The 21,972-nt window shown below is 42.8% G+C and overlaps 1 protein-coding gene across 5 annotated transcripts in view; it reads right to left on the reverse strand.

Annotated features, from left to right (window-relative positions):
* Window positions 1-7,005, reverse strand: part of CAMK2A (calcium/calmodulin dependent protein kinase II alpha) — a 425,342-nt gene extending 418,337 nt beyond the window's left edge. For 2 of the 5 annotated variants that reach the window (XR_012242925.1, XM_073621086.1), the window contains exon 1: window positions 6,054-6,999. Coding sequence is in view for 3 of the 5 variants with exons in the window: in XM_073621086.1 (XP_073477187.1) it covers window positions 6,054-6,115 (62 nt within the window). In the remaining 2 variants the exon portion in view is untranslated. Of the gene's footprint in view, window positions 1-6,053 lie in introns of all 5 variants that reach the window. The other 3 variants (XR_012242924.1, XM_073621085.1, XM_073621087.1) reach the window with 3 other exon arrangements.
* Window positions 7,006-21,972: the final 14,967 nt, after the last annotated feature.

Here is a 21,972-nt window from a genome sequence, read left to right on the forward strand (position 1 = left end):
GCATCAGGCAAGGTAGGCTCCCAGGGCACAGGCCTACTTCTTATATCTAGTGCTATGTGTCCCAACACTGCTACTGACCAGATTTCTCTGATGCCTGTGGCTGCCAGACATGTTGTTTTTGGGCAGCCACATTTTTCATATACAGGTATGAGGCCTTAAAAAGGGCGCAGCCCATTAAGCTGCTCCTTTTAAGCACTACCACCCTATGCTTCCCCCCCCCGGCAGTAATGGCTGAAGGGCCAGCCAGCCATGTCACCAGAGGCACTGCATATTTGTGACCCGATAAATTCCAGGTGCATCAAAACAAAAGTTGTGAATAGTCTGTGGAAGTTACCTTTCTTTAGAAAGCATCTACAGCCTGAGTAGAAACACTTGTCCCCTGGAAACTTGCTGTAGAGCGGCCCCCTGCTCTCTGTGTGGAAGCAATGGTCTCTTTGTCTCTGCAAAAGCCTGATACACCTCCTGTAAAGTCAAGCTGCCAATAAACATTGGATTTTTTTCGTTCAGTCAGTGAGATAGATAAAGAAACCCCCGCTGGGTCATTTCATTTTACCAGCTGAACCCTGAGTGGCTACAGCTGCTGATAGATGAAATATTTTCCAACAGGTCCCCCTAACGGAAGTCGATTAAACAACCAACTTCTTTTGAGTGGGGACAGTTGAACACTGGTCGAAATTTGGCCAGTCCTTGTTGAAATGGTCAAAGTTTGATCAGTGCACAGCCAGCTCTATGGCTGTCTAATGAGCAGGGCAGAGCTATAGGCCTGACTTAGCATCTTGGACCTCTGGAGAGCGACCACTTCTACCACACAAGGGTCCTCCTTGCAAGCAGTGGAAAAGGCTTTTCTACTCAGGATGTGGTTGTTTTCTGAAGAAAATTAATTGTAAGACTGCACACTTTGTTTATTTTTTATGCACCTGCAGATGATTTAGCTAATTAAAATTAAAATTAAATTAAATTTAGGTTCACTTGGACCTTAAATAATGGACTTGATGGTAAATTGATTGCTGAATGTTTGCCTGTTGTGTCTATCTTTTACACAAAGCAGAATCTTTACAGGATACAAAAAAGGAAACAAAACTGCCAAAGAGCTGCCTAGAATTCCAACCTGAAAAGTGTTTTTGTTTTTTTTTCTCTCTCTTTTTTTTTTTTTTGGCCAGGGCATCACAGGCTCGATAAACAAGTCTGTGTTTGTATTACATTTAGATAGCGGAGCCGTGCTGAGTCAATTTTTCTCTTTCCTCCACCAGTCGAATGAAAAGCACACTACCCTTCTGAGCAGCCTTGAGATCCAATTGAATGCAAATAAATCCACACGGAAGACACAAAAACTTTCAAAGGTCTTTTTCGCATGCCATATTATTTAGAGTGACTTGTTGATGCTGGAAAATCTGCAGCCCATCAACGAAGAAGTGGCAAAGTACCGTTCTGCTCCTTTGCTAAAGCTCTAAGGGTTGTTTGAGAGCAGCGTGGGGTCTCCCATTAAGGCTTTCTGTGTTGGATGTCATTACACTGCAGTGGGTGGGAAGAGGCTGTCAGAACATCCATTCTATCTGGGGGTGTATGAAATTCATTTTTCCTCCTGCGCGCTTTTAAACCCGCTTCTCTCTGGGGGCTTAACCATCAATGTTTAAATGAACAATCGTCCCAATGCCTCTGGGGATTGAAAATAGCCACGCTGGAGCTGATAAAGACATCCTATGGAAATGATGACCTCCTTTTGTACTGAACCTGTTAAAGGCAACAGGATTTGTACTGCTTTAAAAAGCACGAAGGGGAGGGGGGGCAGATTTTCCGCACAAGGAAAGGAAAAAAAAAAAGACTTAATTAGCTGTTCACAGTACCGTGGGTTAAATCAATGCCATACATTCCAGCATACATAGTCCCAGAAGCAGGTAGAGCAATATGTTGGCGCTTAGCAAATCCGCCAACACACTGGGCAATCAAACTCATAAGTTAGCAATAAGCAATGAGGAAAAGTATTAGTATAATCTGTATGAGCAGTCTTTGCATCTGCAGCTAAGATGTGTCCCCAAAGTCTAATACAAAATCATACATTTTGGGAGCCCAAAACCAAAACTATCTTAAAGGGAATCAGTCATCAAAATGCAAGCAGTTGCACATTTACCAGTTAACTCCTCCGAAAAAATTCAAGACCAATTGTGATGTTGTGGTTTTACAATAAAGAAAATGAATTCACCTGTAGTGTAAGCTTTTTGCATACTGTCTTTGATGTCAAGATGCAGAAGGGAGAAACAGCACAAGCAGCCAATCCGTTGTATTACAGCACAAGGAGCATGTTGATAGGAGGAGAGAGCAGATTGACAGAAAGATTTTCTTATCTGTGTTCTGCTTCTTCTTTCGCTGGTTAGTAGGGATGAGTTCAGGTGCGTTTATGTTCCCAATTGGAACCTGCCTGAGCTATCCCGCCTGCCACCACCAATCATAAATGGCCAAGGCATTCCCTGAACCGCAGCATGTATACAAGGGGACGCCCTGGCAGGATAACTTAGATGGGTTCAAACTAGGATCTGTTGGTTAGTCATAAGCCCCATACACACTATTAGATTTTTTGCAGATTTTTGTCTTCAGAATTACCAAGACCATGTAGTGCAAGGGCATGCCTGATTGCATACAAATTGAAACTCTAATGCCGCGTACACACGATCAGGATTTCCGACAACAAATGTTCTATGGGAGGTTGTTGTCGGAAATTCCGACCGTGTGTAGGCTCCATCGGACATTTTTTGTCAGAATTTCCAACAACAAAAATTTGAGAGCTGATTCTCAAATTTTCCGACAACAAAATCCGTTGCCAGAAATTCCGATCGTGTGTACACAATTCTGACGCACAAAATTCCACGCATGCTCGGAATCAAGCAGAAGAGCCGCACTGGCTATTGAACTTCATTTTTTCCGGCTTGTCGTACGTGTTGTACGTCACCGCGTTCTTGACGTTCGGAATTTCATTACATTTGTGTGACTGTGTGTATGCAAGACAAGTTTGAGCCAACATCCGTCGGAAATAAATCCAGGATTTTGTTGTCGGAATATCCGATCGTGTGTACGCGGCATTAAGGTGTGACCTCATATTATATGGTTTTGGTAAATCTGAAGACAAAAATCTGCAGAAAATAGTGTGTATGGGGTCATAGGGTAGGATTAGGAAGAAGACCTGTAAGTGAAAGTGAAAATGCGCTATAGAAAGATCCCTCCCATTCTAGGGCTGTGCAGTGTTGAAGAGCTGTGAAAACCTCAGGTCTGGATAGACAGAAAATTCTAATCCTTTGGCAAGTAAAACAGCTTTCATGTATGTGTTTTATCTGTAAATTTAGCTGTTTGGAATTCAGCTTGATGTCATTTGGGGAATTTTATGTTTAGCAGTCCACAGTCAAAGGTGGACTGACGGTAGTGGCATTTAATACTCAAAGAGTAGTCATGATCAATAACACATTGACAGTTGTGTCATTATTTAATAGGGTAACCAGTCCCCTAACTAACAACCAACAATTTTCTCTAATTGCTCTGAATTCATGAAAGGTAAAATCCCTATAAGGAGCTGTGAGCAACTGCACTTTGTTCATTTTTAGGACTCTTTTCCAAACCAATTCTATCAACCCACCAACATACCATAAAGCTGTACTTTGTCACTTGGGGCCCCGATAAAAAAAAAAGGTTCAGCAACGCAGAACTAAATTGTTATTTGAGGATTGAGTTTTTTGTATAATGTATTTTCAACATAGTGATAATAAATACATTAAGCCATTTATCATAGGCTTGCTGAATTCTTCAAAGTGCATAAACAGATTCTATACTTGTGGCGTGCAGCGACCAAGTTGTTGTAAAGCAATACAATTTAGTGGGTTATTCAACAGATATTTATCTAAAATGCATTCCCAGGTATAATTAGCATATGATGGCTATAGATAAGCTGAATTCCTTTTGGGATTATGTTGGCTATATCCATAAATAGAGTTACATAGTGTTTATGCATATAATATATTTAAGGAAATGCTGTCAGTCTTCAGTCAGATAGCACAGGATCTTGTCTCTCTGCCAGTTGGTAGGTTTAGGATGCCCTTGATTCTTGTAAAGTGAGCCAATTCCCTGTACGCTGAAAAGCCATATGCCACTGACAGTTTTCTAAGAGGAACTTGTCACCGATGGGAACTGATTACTAGACCAACACTTCGTGTGTATTGTATATGCTCTTCTGCATTTCAGCACCAGTCCTACATATCACAGCAGAAGAAAATGTGCTTTCCGGTTGAGAGTACTATCAAAAACAAGTAAGCAGTTTAAATCACTATAAATAATGCTGAACAGTACCTGGAAAGGTTATACTGTGCACCAACCATAGCTATGACTGCTGTATTATTATTATTTATTATTATTATACAGGATTTATATAGCGCCAACTGTTTGTGCAGCGCTTAACAAAATGAAGGCAGACATTACAGTTACATTACAATTTGGTACAAGAGGAATCAGAGGGCCCTGCTCGCTAGAGCTTACAATCTAAAAAGGAAGGGTAAATTGATACAAAAGGTAATAGCTGCGGGGGATGAGCTGATGGAGAAAGTAAAACAGTGTATTAGTTAGAAGCAGGATAGGCTTCTTTGAAGAGAAGGGTTTTCAGGGATCGTCTAAAGATGGATAGATTAGGGGACAGTCGGACAGATTGGGGTAGGGAGTTCCAAAGGATGGGAGAAGCTCTGGAGAAATCCTGTAGGCGAGCACGGGAGGAGTTGACAAGGGAGCTACTGAGCAGGAGGTCTTGGGAGGACTGAAGAGAACGGCTTGGTTGGTATTTTTGAGACCAGTCTAGTGATGTAGCTGGGGGCAGAGTTGTGGACAGCTTTGTAAATTATTGTTAGTACTTTGAATTTTATTTATTGGGTGAGTGGAAGCCAGTGGAGGTATTAGCAGAGAGGGGTGGAGGACACTGAACGGTTGGTAAGGTGGATGAGTCTTGCAGCAGTATTCATTATGGACTGAAGGGGGGATACTGTAAGTAAAGGTAGTCCAATGAGGAGTGAGTTGCAGTAGTGTACAATAAAACTACAAGAGCTAGCATACTTTTCCAGTAGGAACACAGATTTTGACAGGTAGATTTAAGGCATATTTGCGACCCCCCCTATCTAAAAACACAGCCATGTTTTTACAATAGAGAAGGACAAGTAAGAAAGACACATGCCACCTACAAGCCACTAAAGCTCCTGGGCACACATATCACTATAGAAGCTCATTGCCATACATGCATTTTATCAAATACCACTGTCACACATGCTTCTTATGAAAGCTTATTGCCACACATGGCGCTAAACAGATGTATCTTATCACACATACCACCTACAGAAGCACCTAGTCAATATGGTCCCGGGCACAAGTGCAGATGTCACTTCTAGAAAATCCTAGCCAACATGCTACCTAGCAAAAGCCAAGATGTCACCTCTAGAAGCTCCTAGTAAACATTCCATCTAGCACAAGCCCAGATGCTACTTCTAGATGCCGCTTGTTAGCATGCCACCTAACAACAGCTCCAATGCCTCTTTTAGAATCTCCTAGTCAATATGCCACCTAAAACAAGTCCAGACGCCTCTGCTAGAAGCTCCTAGTGAACATGCCACCTAAAAACAAGTCCAAATGGCACTTTATAGAAGCTCCTAGTCAGCATGCCACTTGACATAATTCCAAATGCCACTTTTTCTTGAAGCTCCTTGTCAGCATGCCACCTAACAGAAACCCATATGCCACTACTAGAAGCTTCTAATCAACATGCCACCTCACAGCTCCTGAACGAACATTCCTATAATAGAATCTTTAAGCCCTACATGCCACCCAGTAGAAGGCTCCTCAGGTACACTTGCTACTTAAAGAAGCCCAGTGCTACCTTCTAATTGCCCAAACTTTTCCAAAATCATCACCAAAGCAGGTATAGAAAACATCCATTTTTGCAAAATGTCACTTCTATGATAATACACCATTGCCTTCTTAAAACATGACTGCCTATTATTCTGACCTGTAGGGCTTTCATAAAAGATGCAACTTACTTTCCCAGTTCCTCGAACAGTTGGTACTCCTCACTGAAACGTGTGCAGGTGATGGTAGCCATGCCTTGTTCACACTGCGGTAACCCCAGAGATGTTCAGTAGTAGCAGGATAAAGATGTCACAAGCAGCTGGCAGGACAGGTGCACCCTCTTCACGTTGTACAATAGCAGAAGCTCTTTCGAAATACAAAAAGATGCAGTCTGTTTTTTTTTTCTTATATGCCCCTGTGATTGAATGCCTCTCTAGCCCCCCTCTATTCTCTCGCCCTCTTCTTGGTTTCTTGTCGCTACGCTTTTCTCACTTTGACACGTGCTCCACCTACCCTAAATTGAAGACATAAAAATGTTCTCACACGTAGCTATCTCTCAAGTGTTGCTTTAGCGTTTTTTTTTTTTTTTTCCCTCCACGGTCACCTTTCAGTCTACTAAATACTGAGTCTCTCTCAGTCTGTATTGCTTGTCCTGCTCTTCCTCCGCTATGTTGTTTGCAGGCTGCCTGGCACTATACCTAGATCTATGTATATATTTTCTTTTCCCTGTGGCTTATGCTTGTTCTGCCTGGTCCCTGCTGCTATCGTGAAGGTGAGGAAGGCAGGGACTCTGACTGACAAGCCTGCAGATAAGCATGAAGCCGATCTGTTCTTCCAACCTTATCAGCCGTCGTCAGCATCCACATATCCATAGCAACCACCCTCTGAAACGCCCTAACTCTGTTGCCAGGGCAACTACTTCCCAAACATCATTCCCCCCCTTCTTTACACTGCTCCCGAGTTTTTTTTTTTTTTTTTTTAAATCCTGAATGCTGAAGGATGTTAAGTGAGTGTAGAGCTCAATCACAGGCACAGAACACACAAAGGACAGTGGTGTTGCAACAGCATCTCAGATCTATCCAAATTATATGCATGGACAGTGACCCTGTTCTGTACTAGCTGATGGATCGCTATGGTAACAACAGCCTCCTCATCGGTCCCCAGGAAGACAGGATGTTGTTACCATGGCAACTATGATTGATACTTTACAATAGACAGGTATCAAATTGTTTCCAAGCAACATTTTTTTCCTGCTAAGTTAATTGTTCAAGAGAACAGAATTTTCTGCTCCATGGTGTTTAAGAAACAGCAATCACTGTAGCTGCCATATAATGCCATCGCATTTTCTTAGCTTCCTACTTTAGGCAGTAAATTAACTCTTTCTGGTATCTGGATGTATATGTTGCGTGCCATGGGGAGCAGGAAATGCATGTATTCTGGCACCTCATGCATGGGAGTAGCTTAAATTATTTTAAATGACAGGTGTACTTTAAATTAAAAGCCTGCAGAGAAGGCAGCAATGGCTGATAAGCTGCAGGGACTCCTATGATTTCTCTTATCCACCCTCAACATAAGCTATTATGTTCAGTAGTGCCCAAACAATGTAAAAATAGATAAAAGTTAAAAACAAAATGTACAATGTGGCATAGCTCCCAACTGTCCCTGATTTCAAGGGACTGTCCCTGATTTGAAACAATGTTCCGCTGTCCCTCTTTCCACCTCATCTGTCCCTCATTTGTCCCTCATTTTGGTCTGAACTATATAGTTGTATATAAAATGCACTTTTTATCTTTCAAAAAGTGTTTCATAGTGCTAAACATTTCATCCAATTTCTAAATTGCTGCATTTGCAAATTTCAAAAGACAATATAAGCAATAGTAGTGGTAAAAAAAAAGCACTTAGGGGTTTAGGTAAAAAAAAAAAAAGGTACAATTCTCCTTTAAGGGGGTGTGGCATGGGGTGTGTCCTATGCCTACATACTTTTGCTAATAGGTGTCCCTCATTCCCTTCTCAAAAAAGTTGGGAGGTATGACTGTGGAAAGACCAGTGATACTGATATACTGCTCTGTAAAGCACCACAACCAGTTCAAGACAATCTTTTACTGATATAAAAAGCTGAATCCTTTTTTTCTGTATGTTACAGTATCTGAACTCAAGAACAAAAATGTAGAGTATTGCAACTTACCAGTTCTTAGATGCAGTGGCTGCATTAGTTTTCTTATTATTTTTTTTTCAGGCAAAGTACATTCTCTGCAAGTACAGAAAATATCTGTTCATTTTGTTAGAAAAACTATTGTTCAATTTCATGTGCACTGAATTGAAATCTAAAACAATGGTATCAGCTTACTTTTGTGAACTACAATACACCTCCCATTCCATTCCAAATTCAGCCTTATGCATTGACATACCTCCTTAGACCCAGAGGCATAACTAAAACCTTAAGAACCCCGGTGTAAGAAACCATGAAGGGCACCCCTGACCCCCGGGCCCTTCCCACTGATGACACCCTGGTAGTTCTGCCACTGGTGTCAGTAGGACTGTGAACGGTGTCAGTCAATAGAGCAGTGGACGGTGTCAAAATGGCAGTGGACTTTGTCAGTAATGCAGTGGACATGATCAGTAGGGCAGTGGACGGTGTCAGTATGGCAGTGGACTTTGTCAGAAGAGCAGTGGATAGGTTCAGTAGGGCAGTGGACAGGGTCAGAAGTTTTGAATTTTTGTTATTTTACCTTTTTTTATAATTTTTTACCATTTTATTTATTTATTTATTTGTTTATTTTTACACATTTAGTTATTATTTTATTTTTACATTTTTTTAGGATCCCAGTTGTGGGGCTTAACCAGTTGATATCCGCGCTACAGCCGAATGACGGCTACAGCACGGACCTGAATTCCTGGGAGGCCGTCATATGATGGCCTCCCCTGTGCACAGAGCACGCGCGGAGCGCGCTGTGATCACCAGGTCACTGAGACTCGGGTGATCACCGATCCAAGTAAGGGGCCGGTCCCGGCCCCTTACCATGTGATCAGCTGTCAGCCAATGACAGCTGATCACATGATCAAACCAAAAGCTCTGTGAGTGTTTTTTTTTTTTCTCCTCGCGCTGACAGTGTAATGAGAGGAAGTGCTTGTCTTTCCTCACTGTGTTCTCTTGTATGCTTCTTCTTCCTGTTCCTGCTGAAAAGATATGTTCTGATATTTCTCAATAAAAGGAAAGCTATTGCTGCAAACAAGAAGCTTCCAGCGCATGATTTCAATACTCTGACAACAGGTTATGGGTCCAGGCGCAACCAGCGTACCCACAGTACTCAGCAGGCACTGGAGCAAAGAATTCTTCAAATCAGTGAGTACTGTATGTAAGCTGCTGAAAGATGGCAAGTGGTTCAGATGTGAAGTTTGCGATTGCAAAGCTGAACAATGCCAATTACCAGTGGTGGAAGTTTAAACTGGAAATGCTTCTGAACAAGGACGACTTTTGGCAAGTGCTGAATACAGACAGACCAACAAATGGAGGGATGGAGGACTGGGACAGGAAAGACAGACAGGCAAAAGCGACTATAAGCTTACTAGTGGAAGATGACCGGCTTATCCACATAAGAACAGAGAAAAGGGCCAAAGGTATGTGGACTTCTTTACAAAAACTGCATGAGCATTCAAGTCTAAACAGCAAGTTATTTTTACTAAGAAAGCTATATAAGATAAGACTAGAAGAAGGCCAGCAAATGTGTGATCACGTGAATGTTATGTTAGAGATCATAGAGCAGCTACGCGCCATCAGAAAGGACATCAAGGATAACAATACTATTGCTCTGCTCCTCTGCAGCCTTTCAGAGACAAATACTGCTCTGATTAACACTTTAGAAACCAGACCCAAGCAGGAGCTAACGCCAGGATATATGAAAGGCAAATTAATTGATGAATATGACAAGGAAAGAAAATAGGCACCATGATGACAAAGCCTTAAGATGTACAAAGGCGCAAAGCAAACAAAGAAAGCAAGCCTGTTTTCTTTGTAAAAGGACCAGTCACTTAAAAATGGACTGTTCTATCTGGAAAGCCGAACAGCGAAAGCTAAAGCTATCCACAAAATAAAGAGTCAAAGCAGCCACAGGGAAACTGCAGACACATCATGGAATGGCACCTTAAAGTAACACAGAGCGGCATGCCACGCGGCTGGTGCATAGACTCAAGTGCGACAAGCCACATGACTAGCGATGAGACCTTCTTCACAAACATTTATTATAGTGCAAAAGACAAAGTTTTCCTAGCAAACGGGAAAAGCATCACTTTAGAAGGTAAAGGCCGGGGCTCCCTGAACTGCATTACACCACAAAGCAAGCAGGGTATTCTTGTAAGGAGAGGGCTGTATGTTCCAGAACTAGAAGGCAGCCTTCTATCAGCGAAAAGTCTTGCAAACAATGGTCTCACAGTTAAGTTCCAGGGTGATGAATGCACAATTCACAATAATAGGCAATTCCCTGCAAAAGGAAAACTGGATCATCACCTATACAGGCTCATTACCACAGACAAGCAAGCCAATATAGTCTCTAATGACCTGCACAACAAAAATATTCACTTATGGCACAGGCGGCTGGGGCACAGAAGTCCAGAATCTATACAGGACATTATAAAGAGAGGCTTGTCTAAAGATTTGACAATAGCGCCTTGCAAAGTGTTCATGAAATGCAAGTGCTGCATTGAAGCAAAAGCCACACATGCTTCCCTTCCACAGGCATCCCAAAGAAAAACTACCCACCCCCTGCAGCTCATATACAGTGATGTATGTGGTCCAATGAACATCCCCACATCAGGCGGGTACAGATATCTACTGATGTACATTGATGAACTACTACTTATCTGATGAAACACAAGAATAAAACATCAGAGAAACTTCAAGCGTTCACTACCATGTCTAGCAACAAATTCCAACAGAAACCGGGAATGATGCACACTGACAATGGGGGAGAATACATAAGCAAAGAAGTGGCCTCATACCTCAAGAGACAAGGAATAATACACCAGACAGTCCTACCATACACTCCTCGGTGTAGCAATAAAAAATTGAACTCTCATAGAAATGGCCAGGCCATGTTGTTGGATGCCAACCTACCTCACACGTACTGAGGAGAAGCAGTCATGACTGCAACCTACCTTCAAGAGCCATTAACCACTTCCCTACCCAGCCATAGACATATGACGTCCACAGATGGGATCTCCCATCCTGGGTGGACGTCATATGACGGCCTGGGATTCCCGGCCATCTAGGGGGTGCGCGCGCGCCGCCGGGGGCGCGCACCGCATTGCTTGGGACCCGGTGCGTGTGCCCGGCGGCCGCAATGTCCGCCAGGCACCCGCGATTGCCCGTTAACCGGCCCGGACCGTGGATCTGTGTGTGTAAACACACAGATCCACGTCCTGTCAGTTGTGAGGAGAGCGATCTGTGTTCCTAGTACAGCGGAACACTGATCGGTCTCCTCCCCTTGTACGTCCCCACCCCCTACAGTTAGAAACACTCCCTTAGGAAACATATTAACCCCTTGTGTCCCCCTAGTGGTTAACCCCTTCACTGCCTGTCACATTTACACAGTAATCAATGCAATTTTATAGCACTGATCACTGTATAAATGTGAATGGTCCCAAAAATGTGTCAAAAGTGTCCGATGTGTCCGCCATAATGTCGCAGTCACGAAAAAAAATCGTGATCGCCGCTAAAAAAAATAAATAAATAATATTTTTTTAAAAATGCCATAAATCTATCCCGTATTTTGTAGACGCTATAACTTTTGTGCAAACGAATCAATATACGCTTATTGCGATTTTTTTTACCAAAAATATATAGAAGAATACGTATCGGCCGAAACTGAGGAAAATTTAGTTTTTTTTAAAAAAAATTGGGATATTTATTATATTAAAAAGTAAAAAATATTGTGTTTTTTTCAAAATTGTGGCTCTTCTTTTGTTTATAGCGCAAAAAATAAAAACCGCAGAGGTGATCAAATACCACCAAAAGAAAGCTCTATTTGTGGGAAAAAAGGGATGTCAATTTTTTTTGGGTACAACGTCGCACGACCGTGCAATTGTCGTTTAAAGTGCGACAGCGCTGAAAACTAAAAATTGGCCTGGGAAGGAAGGGGGTGAAAATGCCCTGTATTGAACCGGTTAAAAGTACTCCATTCGAAATGTGGCATGAATCAAAGCCTAGCATAGGGCACATCAGAGTGTTTGGATGTAAAGCATATGCCTATATTCCACCCAAAGACTGACAAAGTGACAATAAGGCGTAGTGTTTATTTTGATGAGAGCCCATCACCAGAAACACCAATCCCTGAAAGCTGTGAAGTGAATATGCCAAGCAAACCAGAAGAAAAGGTCGACCAAAGCAAATCTGTGCAGGAGGCAGAACAAGAGGTGAGACTCACAATGCCTAAATCAATTTCCCCACCAGATCCTGCTGAACTGCCTAAAGTCAGAAGATCCACTTGAACTACAAAGGGGATACCACTCTGCAAGCTGTCATGTGTAAACTTCAGAAGAGCATCTACGGTCTTAAGCAATCTGCAAGGATGTAGAATGAGCAAGTGAACAAAGTACTTACCAGAGAGGGATTCTCAAGAAGTAAAGCAGACCCCTGTCTCTACTCCAGGAATCAAGAAGACAGATGAATATACATCTATATCTATGTTGGCTACATTATAACCTGTTTTGAACAAGAAGGAGATTATAATCAGATAGTTCACAAGCTGAAAGAAAACTTTGAAATCAAAGAGCTAGGGAACATTAGCTACTATCTGGGAATACAAATAGAGAGAGAAGAAGATGTAAGTTATCTTCTCAACCAATTTCAGAAAATCTCAGAAATCTTGGAACAATTCCATATGCAAGATGAAAAGAAAGTGAAAACTCCTATGGAACCAGGCTATCAAAAGAGCAATGAAGCAGAAAACTTGCTACCCAACAATGACTCGTATCGCAGAGCAATTGGTAAGCTGCTATATGTTGCCACTGTGACAAGACCAGGCATAGCGGCAGCAGCGAGCATACTATCCAGGAAAGTCTCAGCTCCCTGTCAGGGTGACTAGAAAGCAGTAAAAAGAGTGCTAAAATACCTCAAAGGAACAATTCAGATGAAGTTACGGTTACCAGCAACATCAGATCCAACACTGGTTGGATACGTGGATGCTGATTGGGCCGAAGTCAAAAGCAAGTAACTGTCGCTCTATCTTCAACTGAAGCAGAGTACATTGCAGCAGCACATGCTTGTCCAGAAGCAATATGGATTTGTCAACTCTTTGAGGACATTGAGATAAACATGTCAAAACCAATTCCCATTTCTAAATACAACCAGGGATGTAGAAAGCTTACGCAATCAGTAAGGGTCAATCTTAGGACCAAACACATCAACGTCAAGCATCACCTACTAAGGGATGATCAAGAGCAAGGTGTTATTGACATTCAATACTGCCTAACAGAGGAGATGACCAAGCCTTTATTGAAGGAACGGCACAGTTATTTCCATTAGAAATTAATATAATTTGACAAAGCACATGCTGTTGAGAAGGGGTGTTGGAGAAGCCACAGAAAGTAGCTTTTTATATTGTGAACTACAGTGGGGACGGAAAGTATTCAGACCCCCTTAAATTTTTCACTTTGTTATATTGCAGCCATTTGCTAAAATCATTTAAGTTCATTTTTTTTCTCATTAATGTACACATAGCACCCCATATTGACAGAAAAACACAGAATTGTTGACATTTTTGCAGATTTATTAAAAAAGAAAAACTGAAATATCACATGGTCCAAAGTATTCAGACCCTTTGCTGTGCCACTCATATATTTAACTCAGGTGTTGTCCATTTCTTCTGATCATCCTTGAGATGGTTCTACACCTTTGTTTGAGTCCAGCTGTGTTTGATTATACTGATTGGACTTGATTAGGAAAGTCACACACCTGTCTATATAAGACCTTACAGCTCACAGTGCATGTCAGAGTAAATGAGAATCATGAGGTCAAAGGAACTGCCTGAAGAGCTCAGAGACAGAATTGTGGCAAGGCACAGATCTGGCCAAGGTTACAAAATTTCTGCTGCACTTAAGGTTCCTAAGAGCACAGTGGCCTCCATAATCCTTAAATGCAAGACATTTGGGATGACCAGAACCCTTCCTAGAGCTAGCCGTCTGGCCAAACTGAGCTATCGGGGGAGAAGAGCCTTGGTGAGAGAGGTAAAGAAGAACCCAAAGACCACTGTGGCTGAGCTCCAGAGATGCAGTTGGGAGATGGGAGAAAGTTGTAGAAAGTCAACCATCACTGCAGCCCTCCACCAGTCGGGGCTTTATGGCAGAGTGGCCCAATGGAAGCCTCTCCTCAGTGCAAGACACATGAAAGCCCGCATGGAGTTTGCTAAAAAACACCTGAAGGACTCCAAGATGGTGAGAAATAAGATTCTCTGGTCTGATGAGACCAAGATAGAACTATTTGGCCTTAATTCTAAGCGGTATGTGTGAATAAAACCAGGCACTGCTCATCACCTGTCCAATACAGTCCCAACAGTGAATCATGGTGGTGGCAGCATCATGCTGTGGGGGTGTTTTTCAGCTGGACAGGACAGGACGACTGGTTGCTATCGAGGGAAAGATGAATGGGGCAAGTACAGGGATATGCTGGACGAAAGCCTTCTCCAGAGTGCTCAGGACCTCAGACTGGGCCGAAGGTTTACCTTCCAACAAGACAATGACCCTAACCACACAGCTAAAATAACAAAGGAGTGGCTTCACAACAACTCCATGACTGTTCTTGAATGGCCCAGCCAGAGCCCTGACTTAAATCCAATTGAGCATCTCTGGAGAGACCTAAAAATGGCTGTTCACCAACATTTACCATCCAACCTGACAGAACTGGAGAGGATCTGCAAGGAGGAATGGCAGAGGATCCCCAAATCCAGGTGTGAAAAACTTTTTGCATCTTTCCCAAAAAGACTCATGGCTGTATTAGATCAAAAAAGTGCTTCTACTAAATAATGAGCAAAGGGTCTGAATACTTAGGACCATGTGATATTTCAGTTTTTCTTTTTTAATAAATCTGCAAAAATGACAACAATTCTGTGTTTTTCCGTCAATATGGGGTGCTGTGTGTACATTAATGAGGAAAAAAAATGAACTTAAATGATTTTAGCAAATGGCTGCAGTATGACAAAGAGTGAAAAATTAAGGGGGTCTGAATACTTTCTGTCCGCACTGTGTGTGTATATATATATATATATATATATATATATATATATATATGCACTATACCTGTTTATAATAGTAGGTGACACTGCAGTGTTGTAGTTTGTATTCTGTGGTAATGTAATGAGAGGAAGTGTTTGTCTTTCCTCACTGTGTTCTCTTGTATGCTTCTTCTTCCTGTTGCTGTCTCCATGCTGAAAATATATGTTCTGATATTTCTCCATAAAAGCAAAGCTATTGCTACAAACAAGAAGCTTGCAGCGCATGATTTCAATACTCTGACAACAGTTATTAGGGGTTGCTTCCTTTCCAGTGATCAGCAAGGTTGAACTGGGAGAGCAGTTGCACATGAAGCATACAAGAATACAGAATACAGATACATGACAGATTTGAGCTAAAGTTAGAATGGAAAAGAAAATCTCTATTTTTAAAAGATTGCTAAGACCATTTTACTTTTTACTTTTTATAAATGATCTACATATAAGCGGTTTTAATTCCAGTCTGTTGATATTTACCAATAATATTGAAGCCAGTTAATTAGTCTGGCAGTGTTTCCCATAGCTTTCTCTCCAACAGTGTACAGTCACTAAAGGGCCCCAGTACAAGACCAGTTTTTGGTTAACCAGGTGTGTCAGAGGTGTGTCAGAGTGCATAGTGCTGTTTGCAGAGTTGTGGGCACAAGAACAGGGAATGCAATACATCTAGCCGCTCCTTTAGGGGTGAGTGCTACATACAGACAGGCTGTAAAAGAAGATGCTATATCCTGACCTTTTCCACTGCAGGCATCTGATATTTATGGGTCTGTTGGAACACCTGATTCCTCTATTACATGCTGTGGTTCCTCCTGCATGTGCGACAGCAACAGATACCTGAAGCAACCAGGCACCAGCAATTTGCAGAGTTGTGACACATGGGCCTTTGGCGGCAAGGTAAGTATTTAGAATCTTTATTAAGTGTTCTTGCATAGCAAGACCACTTACTGTTATCTCACATATATATTATTCTTATTATTATAGCCAAATTTACCACCCTAACTTCTCCCACAGTTTTTACACTACATAGACAAGTAATATACCGAAACGTGCGGATTGTTCCCGAATGGTGTGCTATTACTTTGTGGAACGTTTCGCCGAATGGTTCATGAAATATCGTCGTTTTTGCGGCGAAATTGGTCCCATAGGAATGAATGGGGAAACTAGAGTGGGAGATGACAAAAGCTGGAAAATCAGAACATGATTTCTAAACTGCCGCCACTCCCTCATTTTCAAGCCCACCTACACAAATCTTATATCAAAACGTTCAGCTATCCCTGCTGCCACTAAACATGTCCACGGCTAAGCCATAGTCCTGATAGTTTTCACAATATGACCATTTGTTTGTAACTCACGCCGTCCATTGACATTCATTGAAACTACACTCTAGCCCCCTCCAAATTTGAAGGGCAATTTCTAAACTGCGACTGTGCCTTCATTTTTAATATTTCAGAGACATACTATACATCAAAATCTAGGTCTGGGTCTTGTGATTCTCACAATATAAAGATCTTCGCTGTAGGATGTATAGTTTTTAAAATACGGCCATTTGTTTAGAGGTCATTTCAGGAAATTTTAGCCATTAATCAGAGTGTACTGTTAGTGTTTGTTTTGTTGCCATGGTTACCAAAGCTTCTGTTATACACAGGGGGGAAGGTGGCTGGAGCATCTCAGTTCTGATTACAGAGCCCGGGGGAGGGGACAGACACACCATGTACTGATTTATAATAGAGGAATATGATGGGGCAGTTTTGATGGGGTAATTCTGATGGGGCAGTTTTGATGAAGCAGTATTTGAGAAGCATAAACAGGGCATGAGCGTTGCTAGGAAACAGTGGTTGTAAACACAAGATGCTGAGACACTCCAAATGCATGTGACTTCATCTGCTAGACTTGATAATGCTTGTAGACTCCTCCCACAGTTTTCACACTACAGAGACAAGTAATATACCGAAACGAGCGGATTGTTCCCGATTGGTGTGTTATTACTTTGTGGAATGTTTTGCCGAATGGTCCACGAAATGACGTTTTTGCGGCGAAATTGGTCCCATAGGAATGAATGGCGAAATGTTCAAAACTAGAGTGGGAAGTGACAAAAGCTGACAACCCCATGATCAGCCAAAACATTATGACCACCCCATGATCAGCCAAAACATTATGACCACCCCATGATCAGCCAAAACATTATGACCGCCCCATGTAAAAAAAAATATATTTTTGAAAAAAAAAAAATTTTTTTGAAAAATGTAAAAAATAATTTTTGGAAAAAAAAAAATCATTTTTGAAAAAAAAAAAAATATATTTTTGAAAAAAAAAATATTTTTGAAAAAAAAAAAAATATTTTTGAAAAAAAATTTCTTTTAAAAAAAAAATTATTTTTGAAAAAAAAATATATTTGAAAAAAAAAATATTTTTGAAAAAAAAAAATTATTTTTGAAAAAAAAATTACTTTAAAAAAAATAATAATTTCGAAAAAAAAATTATTTTTGAAATAAAAAAATTCATTTTTGAAAAAAAAAATTACCTTTGAAAAAAAAAATTACTTTTGAAAAAAAAAATCATTTTTGAAGAAAAAAAAATAATTTTTGATTAAAAAAAAATCATTTTTGAAAAAAAAAATTACTTTTGAAAAAAATGTTCAGCTCTTTCAGCGAATGATGGAACTTTTTTACTACTATTTATACTTTTTAAAATATTAAGCTTTTTAACACTTTTCACAGTTACTCAAGCCACTCCACCCCACCCAGTTACTCCGCCCACTCCAGTTGTAGAGGCAAGAACACTTTCACAATTTCCCCAGAAATTGTACCTTTTCTAGTTTACAGGTTGTTCTTGTTTTACTTTGGACCCTCTAGTGACAGGGTCACTTCAAGTTGTATTGATCCTTTCTGGATATTATTATTCCTCTGGAGAGAGGGGTTTAGCCTATACCTGGGAAGTATATTTAGCATCTAGCTTTTGTCAGGAATGAGTGGTGGTCTGGAGACAGAAGTCCTGCTAGTGGATTAGTCAAATAGGTTCCATGAATGCTGTCATTAGGATATTTTGGCTACTGCAATGTAGTCCTCTTACATGGAGCAGGGCTAGCCTAAGGACCAGACCTGGAACCACCAAAAAATGCAATGCCTTGCACTGTGAGCAGTAGGGATGAGCTTCGTGTTCGAGTCGAACCCATGTTCGACTCAAACATCGGCTGTTCGATCGTTCGCCGAATTGCGAACGTTATGGGCCGTTCGCGCTAAATTCGTGTGGCGCGTCACGGCCCATAATTCACTGCGGCATCGCAGTGCATTGCTGGCTGATGATTGGCCAAGCATGCACTATGACCCGCATGCTTGGCCAATCACAGCGCCGTCAGTAGAGAGAGCTGTAATTGGCCAAAGCCAGGGTGGCTTTGGCCAATTATGGCTCAGGGGATTTAGTACACACCCCACACTATATAAGGCCGCCTGCACGGCGGCCCTGTGTAGTGTGTGTTCCGGTGTGCTGAGAGATAGAGAGAGAGAGAGACAGTGTCATTTGATTTGAGTTAGATAGATTAGGCAGAACAGTCAGTCAGTTAGCTGCACTTACAGTGTATTGTGTATATATATGCATCCCAGGTGTTGCATATATATATATACACTGTATTCAGTTTAGCTAGATCCGTTCCTGTTATCTTCTATCTAGACTATTTACATTTAATGCAGTGCGTCCTGCTCACAGTGTTCAGCTAGATCCGTTCCTGCTATTTACATTTAGTGCAGTGCGTCCTGCTCACAGTGTTCAGCTAGATCCGTTCCTGTTATCTTCTAGACTATTTACATTTAGTGCAGTGCGTCCTGCTCACAGTGTTCAGCTAGATCCGTTCCTGCAATTTACATTTAGTGCAGTGCGTCCTGCTCACAGTGTTCAGCTAGATCCGTTCCTGCTATTTACATTTAGTGCAGTGCGTCCTGCTCACAGTGTTCAGCTAGATCCGTTCCTGCTATTTACATTTAGTGCAGTGCGTCCTGCTCACAGTGTTCAGCTAGATCCGTTCCTGTTATCTTCTAGACTATTTACATTTAGTGCAGTGCGTCCTGCTCACAGTGTTCAGCTAGATCCGTTCCTGCAATTTACATTTAGTGCAGTGCGTCCTGCTCACAGTGTTCAGCTAGATCCGTTCCTGCTATTTACATTTAGTGCAGTGCGTCCTGCTCACAGTGTTCAGCTAGATCCGTTCCTGCTATTTACATTTAGTGCAGTGCGTCCTGCTCACAGTGTTCAGCTAGATCCGTTCCTGCTATTTACATTTAGTGCAGTGCGTCCTGCTCACAGTGTTCAGCTAGATCCGTTCCTGCTATTTACATTTAGTGCAGTGCGTCCTGCTCACAGTGTTCAGCTAGATCCGTTCCTGTTAAATTCCTACTGACCGGCAGGCTTGTCTGGTTACAGTATATAAAGCTACCTGAAGAAAATTACAGGTGTTCTATTTGATCCTATTAGTACCACGGTCAGGCAGCTAGACTATTTACATTTAGTACAGTGCGTCCTGCTCACAGTGTTCAGCTAGATCCGTTCCTGTTATCTTCCTACTGACAGGCAGGCTTGTCTGGTTACAGTATATAAAGCTACCTGAAGAAAATTACAGGTGTTCTATTTGATCCTATTAGTACCACGGTCAGGCAGCTAGACTATTTACATTTAGTACAGTGCGTCCTGCTCACAGTGTACAGCTAGATCCGTTCCTGTTATCTTCCTACTGACAGGCAGGCTTGTCTGGTTACAGTATATAAAGCTACCTGAAGAAAATTACAGGTGTTCTATTTGATCCTATTAGTACCACGGTCAGGCAGCTAGACTATTTACATTTAGTACAGTGCGTCCTGCTCACAGTGTTCAGCTAGATCCGTTCCTGTTATCTTCCTACTGACAGGCAGGCTTGTCTGGTTACAGTATATAAAGCTACTTGAAGAAAATTACAGGTGTTCTATCCCAGCTTAGTGCAGCTACAGGCCATTAGTATGTCTGGAAGGCCAAGAAGGAGAGGCAGACAGTCACAAGCCAATAAGAGAGGGCAAGCAGGCTCTGTGTCTAGTGCTGGTCGTGGAGACGGTGCATCCTCATCAGCACGTGGCCATGGGACACGCTTGGCCTTTTTTTCGGCAGCTGGCCATGTTGAGCCGCAACATGCGGAAGACTTGGTCGAGTGGATGACCAAGCCGTCCTCATCCTCCTCATCCTCTCTCACCCATGCCCAGGGTGCTTTGTCTGGCAAAGCAGCGGCCTCTTCCCTCAGCTCAATGTCATCAGTGACTCCTTCCCTAGCTCCACCATGTCCTCATGAGGATTCCCTCGAACTGTTTGACCACAGTGTTGGGTACATGCTCCAGGAGGATGCCCAGCGTTTGGAAGGCTCTGATGACGATACTGAGCTCGATGAAGGCAGTAACATGAGCGCGGACAGAGGGGGTGCCCAAGAAGGACAGCAATCTGGCAGTCATGCTCCCCCTGCTGCAGCATACTGCCAGGTTTGCTCCAGTGATGAGGAGGGAGGGGATGATGAGGTCACTGACTCAACGTGGGTGCCTGATAGGAGAGAGGAGGAGGAGGAGGAGGAGGAGGAGGAGGCGGCAGCACATCACCAACGAGGCAGGATGCCCTCCAGGGGCCAGCCTAAGGGCAGCACATTGACTGCATCACACCCCAAAGCTCCACATGTGCAGGGCGCTGCAGTCTCTGCGCGTTATTCAAAAAGTTCTTTGGTGTGGGCCTTTTTTGAGACGAGTGCATCAGATCGCACCGCTGCTATTTGCAACATATGTCTCAAGCGTATCTCGCGTGGCCAAAATATCTCCCGCTTGGGTACCACATGCTTGACCAGACATATGTTGACCTGCCATGCAGTTCGTTGGCAAGCGTATCTAAAAGACCCACACCAAAGAACAAAGAGGATCTCTCCTTGCTCCTCATCAGCTGAGATTTCCAACCCCACTAGACCTTCAGTCCTCTCTGAGACCTGCAGTGAGAGGAATGAAGGTGTAGAATTAGGTGTGTCACAGCCAAGTACTTGTGGGCAATCTGCTTTTGGTACACCGACGTCAGATTGTACCAGGCAAATTTCCCTGCCCCAGCTGCTGCACCGCCGAAAGAAGTTTGCTCCCAGCCATCCACATGCCCAGCGGTTGAATGCTAGCTTGGCAAAATTGCTAGCACTTCAACTGCTGCCTTTTCAGTTGGTAGACTCTGCCCCCTTCCGTGAGTTTGTGGAATGTGCGGTTCCTCAGTGGCAGGTACCCAAACGCCACTTTTTCTCACGGAAGGCGATTCCGGCTCTCTACCGGCATGTGGAAGGCAATGTCCATGCCTCGCTGGACAGGGCGGTCAGCGGTAAGGTGCATATTACCGCTGACTCATGGTCCAGCAGGCATGGACAGGGACGTTACCTAAGTTTCACGGCGCATTGGGTGACTCTGCTGGCAGCTGGGAAGGATGCAGGACAAGGTGCAGTAGTGTTGGAGGTTGTTCCGCCACCACGCCTCCAAAATGCTGATTGTGACACACCTCTCTCCTCCACCCCCTCCTCTTCTTCTTCCTCCATGGCCTCTTCCTCGGAACCAGCGGTGCTCCGTAGGCGTTCAAGGGGCTACGCAAGTACGCAGGCCAAAAGATGCCATGCGGTGCTTGAGCTGGTGTGCTTGGGGGACAGGAGCCACACTGGGGCAGAGGTTCTGTCAGCTCTGCAGGGGCAGGTTCAGAGGTGGTTGACGCCACGCCAACTTAAGGCAGGAATGGTGGTTTGCGACAATGGCACCAACCTCCTCTCTGCCCTCCGACAGGGACAAATGACCCATGTGCCCTGTTTGGCTCACGTCCTTAACTTGGTGGTGCAGCG

This window comes from Aquarana catesbeiana, linkage group LG03 (assembly GCF_042186555.1).
Source record: "Aquarana catesbeiana isolate 2022-GZ linkage group LG03, ASM4218655v1, whole genome shotgun sequence".
In the NCBI taxonomy this organism is placed as follows: Eukaryota; Metazoa; Chordata; class Amphibia; order Anura; family Ranidae; genus Aquarana; species Aquarana catesbeiana.